Here is a 9,629-nt window from a genome sequence, read left to right as displayed (position 1 = left end):
GTATTTTTGCGCTTTTTCTGAAACCATCTAAGATGCTATAAGGTGGCACCAAAGCACTGCCATACAGGAAAGTAGTAATTGGGGGAAAGGAAGTATTATAACGTAATGTATCTCAGCTTAGAAACAAGATTTTTATGCACAGGAGGAGGTGAATTTAGTTTGCCGTATTTTTGGGGGACCACGAGACGCACACTCAAAAATCAACGGTGGGCCTTAAACCGGAGAGTGATGTGAATTTGGAGCGGCAAATTGTTGCCGTTTTCCAATTCAGCTTCTTTCATCTTACAACGCTTCACAAAAAAAATGCGCCTTATAATCCAGTGTGCTTTATTGATGAAAATGTATTATAATAGAGCCGTTCATTGATACTGCGCCTAATAATACGGTGCCTCGAAAAAATACGGCAGTTTTGAATCTCTTACGACAGACTTTTGTTCTTGTCTTGGTGCCTCATCCCGTGCAAATAAGGAGGCCTCGGTGTCCACAAATCTCTTTGTTGAAGCCCGTTTTATTTTGCAGCTACTGATGCCCAGGCGGGTGGTTATTGGTGCACAAATTGCAATGAGGCTCGGGCTCGAGAGGCCGCCATTTCTGCGCCGACCAACGTGGGCGTATTTGTTCACTCTGCCGCTCATTGTTCCCCATTGTCCGCAATGCAATTTGGCCACAATGGCGGCTATTGAAGGCACCTGGCAACCAGATAAGGACGAGAAGGGGAAAAAAAAAAATTGGACTTGTGGTTCATCGGAGGTGCAGACGGTGTTTTACGCAACAGGGGGGTTGACATGAAAAATGATGGATTATTCATTTGAAAGGCCACAATTAGCATATTAAGTAGCTTGCGCTTAATTCATGAATTAGTGGCTGCTGCGACTGAAATCAAGTGGAGCTGGCGTTTGATAAGCCTTCCTCGGTGCCACGCGGAGGGTTGCGCTAAGCCTCGATAGCATCTTTTATTGATCAATGATGCTACATGTCAGATTATGTCAGAGCTACAACAAATGCAACATTGCTCTTTTGCCGTGGAGGAGAACAACGTTGGCTACAAAGTCAATTAAAGCCGCAAGCAGTGATTTAAAAAAAAAACAAAGGCATGGGACCTTGAGACTTTACTACACCTCCTGTTTTTTGATAGAGAAGTCCACCCAATTTCATGTCAGTCAGTCATGTTGCCTCCTCAAAGGATCATCGATCTCTGAGGCCTGGATTTGGTCCGGAATGGCTGCTTCCGAGCCAAAATGGCCAATTTCCCCCATCATTTTGTGCATGGGTCCTTGATTTTTTTTTCGTGTGTCCTGTCAAGCTGGAGGCATTGACCAAATGATCTGGCAATCGGTGAAACCTCCAAATTTGATGCCATGCTGCGCCCACATTAGACAGTTTGTTGAGTTTACTCCCCCCACCCATCATGCCTTTCTGTCCTCCCTCGTCACATTCGACTGGCCACACACTCCAAATAGAGTCGTGCTGATTCCCATTTGCATTGAGCAGCCTCTAATTGAACCGTTGCACCAGGCTAATTGATCACTTGCTGCAAGTGTAATTGGAATCATTTGAGGCGTTCCAATCCGACGCCCCCCCCCCCACCCCCACATCCCTCCTCTTTCCTACATCTAGCCCCCCTCCTCTCATTGTTGCAGTCCACTGCTCCTGCTGTATTTTGACTGACGAGCAGGCGCTGCTCAAGCGGCATCGGCGTAATGGAGGCCGTTAGCCCTTTGAACTGCCCTCCGTCTCGCCGGAATAAACTCACAAGGATGCGGGCGCCTGCGCGTAAGCTCGCCGGTGGTCACGGTTGCTTTGACACCGCTTTGCGATTATCCTTTGTTGACCGTAAAAAATTCCCTATCGTCTCCTTTTTTCCCTTTAATTTAGAGCAGGCATGTTTCAACTCCCTCGAGTTAGGACCCTGCATTTAGTTAAGGCACCTGTCTGGGCACCCTTAGAGCAGAGGACCCCAGTTGTTGTGAGTCACTGTGGCCTATGTGGAGTGCTCCACAAACATAAGCGCTGAAATGCATTTTGAAGTCGAGATACCATTCATCGCCGCTCTTGTTTGTGTCTACCAGAACATTCAACATAAAACCCACCATAAAATGCCATCAGGTGTCAATCATAAGAAAACTAATCTGACCGGAGCCCTGTGGTGGGCAATACCTCAACGGCCTTTGGAATATGCACTTCTCATCTTTCTCGAATTATCATTTTCGCCATCAACTGTTCCAGGAAATCACACTGGTGGTCATCGCTATCACCTTTCTAGCCACGCATCGTCATGAGCGATCGCCCCCCGCCGCCTCCACGGCGACAGTCATGTTTATAGTCGCGGTCATTGACTGGGGAAGCATCTTCATCCTCCTCTTCTTCCTCCTGCTGCTCCCTTCAAGAGGTCTTGCGGTAATGTGCAGTGAAGCGCCACAGAAGAACAAGACCCCCTGTTGGCTGCGGACCGTGAGGGTCAGTGTAGCGTCCGCGGGGGCCCCCCCGCAAGACCACGAGGAACAAAACAAAGACGGAAGAGATGAGATGAAGCGCGCAGCCAGCTGCACCATTGCACCTTTTCATTTAGTTAAGCGAGATTTGTTTTTCTGTTTAGTTTGGTTGCTTTCCAGAAGTCCATTTGGTGGCTCATTTGTCAAATGCTGGACTGGAAGGAAGACATTAAAAAAATAAAAAACTTTCTCCGCCACTGGAATGGAGATCAAAATCAATCGGGCTGGTGGAAGGTAATCGCGGTCGCCGCAGTTTTTAAAAGCGGGGCTGGCTGGACAAAGGAGAGAGGCCGCGGCACCTCGAGCCCCAAAATTGATTCTTACAACGGCGGCCATTTTGAGTGAATCGTTTCCAAAAAATGCAAATGTCCCGCTTCAAATACAAAGATTTTTTTTTTCTTTCCTGTATGCATTGCAAACAGCGAGGTCAGGAAGACTCCTTGGATGTCGATGACAGATGATAATAAGAGCATCATCTTATGGTGACTTCAATCCAGCACCGTAGATTTTGTAAGCACAGTTCAGTAGTATTGAAGCTTTTAAAACTGTTCAAACTTTCAAGGCATCATTTTGAATACCGTATCCATATTTTTCACAATAATTTGTAAGGCACCAATTCAACACCCCTGCATAGGATATGCAGTAAAATCCATCTTGGCGACGTTGGATAAGTGGAACGAAATAGGCAAAGCTTCCACAATGGCGAGTAGGAAAAGTTTGTGTCTCCGGCAGGGCCAGTTTGTCATTGTTTTTGCAGCTTCGCTGACTGACTGCACACCTTCCGCCTGAGCGTGTGCGCGTTGAGCCCGGCGCGGCGTGAAGGTTATCGGGCCGAGCGCAGCACCTTGACTGCGGGCGCCGGTGCGGAGATGGGGGCTCCCCGCAGGTTAGCCGGCACCTTGTGCGCAGCCAGTGTGCACCTACCCAGCAGGGAGGAGTCAAAGTGCCTCCCTCCCATGTCATCCCGTGGCCGTCCTGCAGCTCCTAAAAGCCGCCGGCGTCTCCACTTCAACACCCCCACCACCTCCGATATACACACACACACACACACACACACAATGTCACCTTCCCCCTTGGCCCCTCCTCCTTATTTGTCATTTTTCATTATGCCGTCCATGTTTGCTAATCTGCCTCCTCTCGCTATTCATCATCTCCACTTCTTCTTCTGAAGGTTACCAAGTGGCCGATAGATGCCACAGAAGGAGGGGGAAGGGAGACAATCATAAAGGGTGACACTGAGGGGCGACCGGAGGATAGGGGTGGGGGGGGGGTACTCTTATCTCTCTGTCTGTCTTTCCTTGACTTTTTTTTTTCCATTTGCAATCGCAAAATCGCCCTTTCTTCTCCTCCTTTTCTTCCCGCCGTCTCCTGGCTGTCATTGCTAGTCATCAACAAGGAATGTGCGTGTGTGTGTGTGTGTGTGTGTGTGTGTGTGTGTGTGTGTGTGTGTGTGTGTGTGTGTGTTGGGGGGGGAGGCAACGTCTGTTCGTTTGACCCTCACGCAATTGGTGCCCTTTACGTAAATGCGCTAACACATGGCCTCAGCCGGCGCAGTGTTGTAAGCAAGGGATATTTGAACACAAATGGTCGAGCAACCCATGTAGACAAGCAATGTCACGACTCAAAGGCGTGTATTCCTTATCCTCTGCCAAGAACTGCCGTTACTGCATTTTACCGAGGAGTTGTAGAAGGGGAAGGGGTGAATGTCATTTCCTTTCATCTCAATGGGCGGTGGAACCCAATCGGCATCTCATGGCTCGGCCGTATGGACGAGACGGAGCCTCGACAACAGGATGCTGCACACCGAGCCTCCATGAAAGGTGACACTTGGATTACGGGGGCTACCCGAGGCCAATCACTGCGTTAGTGTGCCGGTGCCTGTCTCTGTATTTCTAATCAGCAGCTCGCAGTCATTACTATTCCGCCCGCACCGCCGCCGGCAGACTGCACAAACGGCTACGCTTTGCACTAAAGTTTCACTTGAAAACCTTGAAGGCCACAGCGGTTTCACACAACATTTCCCGCCCAGAGCTTAACCTGCATTGGCGTATTGAGAAAGCAAATCGGGGGCGCCTTCAATACAGCGTTTAGCCTCACGTTGAGCGGCTCAGCTGCCTTTGGAGCGTGACCCGTGTTTGCGCCGTGCATCTTCTCCTCGTAATCTGCCCTCTCATCTTTCAATTTCCCTCCCTGGCTTTGGCTTAATTCTTATCTGGCTCCCTTAATATTCCTTCATCTGTGGAATTTTTTTTTTTTTTTTTGGGTGTTGTTTTGTTTTTTGACCTCCATCTTCCTTCCCGGTGATTTCCTGGCAGAAATTGAGCCGATGTACGCCAAATCTCAAGCCACCGTGCCCCCTCAAAATAAGCTTGCACAGTGCAACCTGCTGACAAGCTACCTTGAGGGACATAGTACGTCGTCACGGTAGTTCGGAAGAAGCGTTTCCAATGGAATGGCAAATGTTACCCGCCGTACGCAAGGGTACCCAAACGATTAAATCCATGATCAAAAACTCATTCTGGATTCGTTTTATAATTGATGAGTGGTCGATTAATCGTCGCAGGTCTAAACTTGCAAATGATTCTTATTTTGCTCGTATCTGGCATTTGAAGAGGGACGCATTGGGAGGCGATAATTCAAATAAATATAACTAAATAAAACACTCATATTTCCCCCAATGGTTGATTGATTGATTTACTAAGGCAACATTATTTAATGGTGACTAGCTTTTATTTTTTCTCTCCCCGTAGCTCCTTTCGATGAAGAACTCTCGTCGTGGTTGTGAGTGCGGCCGGCTGTCAGCAGCGGCAGATGGAGTTTGTAGCGTGCTTGTTAGCGCGCGCCTCCTTCCATCCCCGAGTCAATCTGGCCTGGGCCTGCTCTGTATTCCGCAGCCTCAGCCACCCGCGCTGCGTCCAATCTTTTCCTCCATCTCTCGGCTTGCTCCCCAACATGAGCACGGGATGATTTCTCCCGCCTGTGGCCGCGCCGAACCTCGGCTCTCTTACTGTAACACTACGTTGACTCCTTGCTCACCGTACACGTAAATCTCAATCCACAGAAGATAAAGTACGGCGGCTACCAAAAAAGGTCCACGTCCAAGAACGGACGAACTTCATTTGGGCTTCATCAGCGGCACCCTAAACCGGTGTGAGCCGACTCCAATTTCAAATGAGTTTGAGTAAGCAAGTAACTCTCATCAACTAAGTAACCTTAGCTGTCACTCAGTGATTTTTGATTTCTGAACTCAACCTGCGGGGCGGCGAATGTCCAGTTGCACCCGGGGGGGCCGCTTTGCACGGCTCGAGCGTCAAAACGGGGCCGCGACCCGCGCCTCCCCGCTTCCTCGCCGTCTCCCGTGCGGGCTCCTTATCGGCGCTCCCCGCTGCAACGTGTAAATAACGACTCCATGACCGCTCCGCCGGCCGAGCCGCGGGCGTGTTTATGCGTTGGCGAGGGTAGAAGAGAGCGACTGCGAAAAAGGATGACGGGTTATTTTCAGAAAGAAAAGGCTTGAATTATGTATGCGGGCCATTGCCGGGACGCGTTTGCGCGTCCATGTGTGTATGTTGCTGTTGAATCATTCACGATGAATCGATGTGTAAAGATATAATGCGCTAATCATCCTAGTACATTTAACTCTCAGGAAGAGTCGATAAAAACGTCTTCCCGTTGGAAATGTTTAAAAAATGGAGTCTTTCATCAAATGTTGATGGCTGGTGTCCTTTTTTTTCCCCTCCGCAGCGTTCAATCTCGCGTGTGGCCTCTGGGGTTTGCTTTGAGGTCTCCTCGCAGAGCGCGTTTGGCCGCCTTCGGCCGGGCTCGGTGCCCACGTGGCGCCACATCAAACGAGCGCCTTATTCTAATCGGCGTCCGTTAAGACAACTCGGACTCGTCCCGATTTCACCTGCCGCTAACCTGCCTTCGTCTTTGACATCGCCGACTGCTTTCGTTGTTCCCTTGCCTGTCTCTTGCCTCCACGCCAGACCTCGCATCAAATGCTTTCGTCCTGCGCGATAAAATAAAGAAACGGGGAATGAGGGTGATGACCCCCGCTACACACATGAAAGAGCCCCATTTGAACTGTGGCGCTAACTAAAACAGCAGATATATTATTTATTTATTTTGACATGCCTTCATTAGCCACTCGCATACATGTAATATGATCGTATCGTGAGGCAGTTAGTCAGTTAGCTTACCGGCATTTCTTGCGCACACACACACTGAGCTGCATATTGGATCCTTTTGACGGTTTTCCTTGAGAATATATGACAGTAATGGCAGTGATTTATGTATTTCAGTTGTAGCTATATATATAGACACACACACACACACACACACACACACACACACACACACACACACAGCACACACACACACACTCTGTGCGAGTGGCAGAAGATGGCACAGATAGCGTTGCATAATGTATGCGGCTTGTGAGGTGTCAGTGCACTGCTGAAGAAGCTTCACTTGCTGATGCAGAAAGAGTCTCCACCGCTTCTTTTGCTCTCTTTAACTCTATGCGTATTCTCCAAAAATAGGGGGTGGGTCGGGGGCTCATAATTGAAAGCGCAAATACAATCACGTTCATGTTTCACAGAGCAGGGAGAAATATAGGCCTGGTTTGTGTGAATTGCTCCCGGTAGTTGTTGATTGGTAAATAAAATCCTCTTCATTTATAATAATAAATCAAAAGATAGAATCTATCTTCGAGCTTCTCATGACTTGTCAGAAAACAACAAATCATGTCACATTCTGTCTGCATATGCTTTCTACGTGTACATAACTTTTTCAGTGTGCACTGTTATCCCTTTCGGGAACTTCCTCCACTGTTCCACAGTTGATATGTAGCTGCCTTTATTTGAGATGCTATGAATGTGTAATAAACACAACCCCCCTAACTCCGCCCCCCCCCAAAAAACGTCTCGTTACGCACAAATGGGAAAGATGATCAGGATCAAGGTATGAAATCTCGCCTTCCTCATTTTCTAATTAAATAGCCATGTCTCTTGAGGATTCCACTAATAACACGGCTATGCCTCTGTGTGTGTGTGTGTGTGTGTGTGTGTGTGTGTGTGTGTGTGTGTGTGTGTGTGTGTGTGTGTGAGTGTTTAGGAAGTACAGATGAATGCTGATTGTTTCCTCCCTTTGTGTAACAACAAGGATGCAAAAAAAATGGGAGGGAGGGAGAGAAGGAGGCGTGGCTATGTTAGCATGACAGCAGCACAATACTGCCATCTGCTGGTACACTGGAGTCATTGCTCTTGTGGTCCTTGGTGTGCTCGGCAATTCTGTCCCCAAAATTTCCTTTAGTGCTATCGTATGCGTGACTGTTTTTATTATTAATAGTTGCATGTCCATCAATTTGCCTGTTTAACCCCCCCCCAAACTCTCCCCCTCCACTTAGGCTGCGACGGGAGGGCTACACGGTGCAGGTGAGCGTCAACGACTACTTGGACATCTACTGCCCGCACTACAACACCAGCCTGCGGGGGACGCTGGAGCGCAGCGTGGCCGAGCAGTACATCCTGTACATGGTCAGCTACGGCGGCTACCTGACCTGCGACCCGCGGCTCGGCTTCAAGCGCTGGGAGTGCAACCGGCCGCACGCGCCTCACGCGCCCATCAAGTTCTCCGAGAAGTTCCAGCGTTACAGCGCCTTCTCGCTGGGTTACGAGTTCACCGTGGGACAAGAGTACTACTACATATGTCAGTGCGCGCATGCCACATGCTACCCGTGGTAACGCGGGTGGCAACCGCAAGAGCGGGTTACCCTCAATGCGCTATTATTGTGTTAGTCAGGCTTAAAATTGCATGAATAAGATGCGTTAAGAATGGGAGCGCGTGCGAAATCGTGAGCCCCCATGATATTCATTCATTTTACACAAGTGAAGTATTTCTAAGGCCGTGGCATCGCATCGTTATTGCAATTCCGCCGGCCATTTTGTCTCTGATCCCTGACACTCGCTCTCGACCTGCCCTTTAGCCACTCCCACTCACCACCACCACGGCCACAGTTGCCTGAGGATGAGGGTCTACGTCTGCTGCTCCACCGGTGCGTAATCATCAGCGCCGACTGCCTCTTTGTCGGCCATTTTGCTTCCAAGGTCCCATTTTGGGCCGCATCATTTGACAGTCTCCTACTTCATCCCTTAAATAATTCCCAGTTGGCAGCGGGTGTCCTCAAGTAGTCAGTCTCCTACTTCATCCCTTAAATAATTCCCAGTTGGGTGTCCACAAGTAGTCCTTTCATCACTTTTGATTTTTCAGTGTCTCATTCGGACGACGACTCCGGCCAGACGTCCGGCGCCTACACGGTGAGGCCGAGCATCAAGATACGCAACATCGGTGAGTGATTTGGTATTTTAGGAAAAGCGACCGAACTATCCTAATGTTTCATCGGTGGTTGTCACAAACAGTCCGTAACAAACATCGCCCTTGCCCTTGGATGGACGACCGTGCGCGAGCTTCAGGTGCCGGCGGGCATAACAAGCTTTCAAACCCGACTTACATGGCAAGACGGCAGGCCGGACTTTATGAAGCGCGAGACGAGCACGCGCCGTTTGCAGTGAACTCCCCCGGGCGAGACGAGACACGTCGGTCGATAGGCGACATGGGGGCTGTCCGCTCGGATAAATCTCGCCGCGGACTCGCGGGAGGTCATAAAACAAAGTGTCGCCGTGCTTGCATGCGTTCGGCGGAGCGCTCAGTGAGGGCAGCCGGGGACTATTTTCAGAAATCAATAGCAGACCGACGGGACACTTCAATGAAGTTGCAACTTTTTGCCTTCAGGCAGCGGGAGTGGGTCAGTGACAGCAAACCCTTTGTCTGCTCGACACTGGCCACGATTTTGAACCTAAGTTACAGTATTTGTTCTGTGACGCTGGATGAATTTTTCCTCAACTGTGTTACCTTCATGAAAACAAACAATACAAAATGCCCGAGGCGAGCGAACAACGATTTTCTTTATCCTCTTCGAAGATTGACCATTGTCACTCCAGCTTAGTTTTGATTGGCGCCGTGTATATCTGGACGCCTTTATGATACTGCCTGCAGGTGGCAAAGGCATGCATAACAGAGGGAGCAGCACAATGTCCGTTGAATTCAAGCAGACACTTGGGGGCGCCGTGGCGCCGT

At 49.4% G+C, this 9,629-nt stretch overlaps 1 protein-coding gene across 2 annotated transcripts in view; it reads left to right on the top strand.

The window, feature by feature from the left end:
- LOC109514619 (ephrin-A3-like) overlaps positions 1–9,629 on the top strand; it is a 30,590-nt gene that overhangs the window by 18,006 nt on the left and 2,955 nt on the right. For both annotated transcript variants that reach the window (XR_002168010.1, XM_019867894.1), the window contains exons 2-4: positions 7,900–8,201; positions 8,479–8,547; positions 8,763–8,840. Coding sequence is in view for 1 of the 2 variants with exons in the window: in XM_019867894.1 (XP_019723453.1) it covers positions 7,900–8,201; positions 8,479–8,547; positions 8,763–8,840 (449 nt within the window). In the remaining variant the exon portion in view is untranslated. The remainder of the gene's footprint in view (positions 1–7,899; positions 8,202–8,478; positions 8,548–8,762; positions 8,841–9,629) is intronic.

This window comes from Hippocampus comes, unplaced genomic scaffold (genome assembly GCF_001891065.2).
Source record: "Hippocampus comes isolate QL1 unplaced genomic scaffold, H_comes_QL1_v1.1 scaffold207, whole genome shotgun sequence".
In the NCBI taxonomy this organism is placed as follows: Eukaryota; Metazoa; Chordata; class Actinopteri; order Syngnathiformes; family Syngnathidae; genus Hippocampus; species Hippocampus comes.
This window is presented reverse-complemented; position numbering and strand designations above follow the sequence as displayed.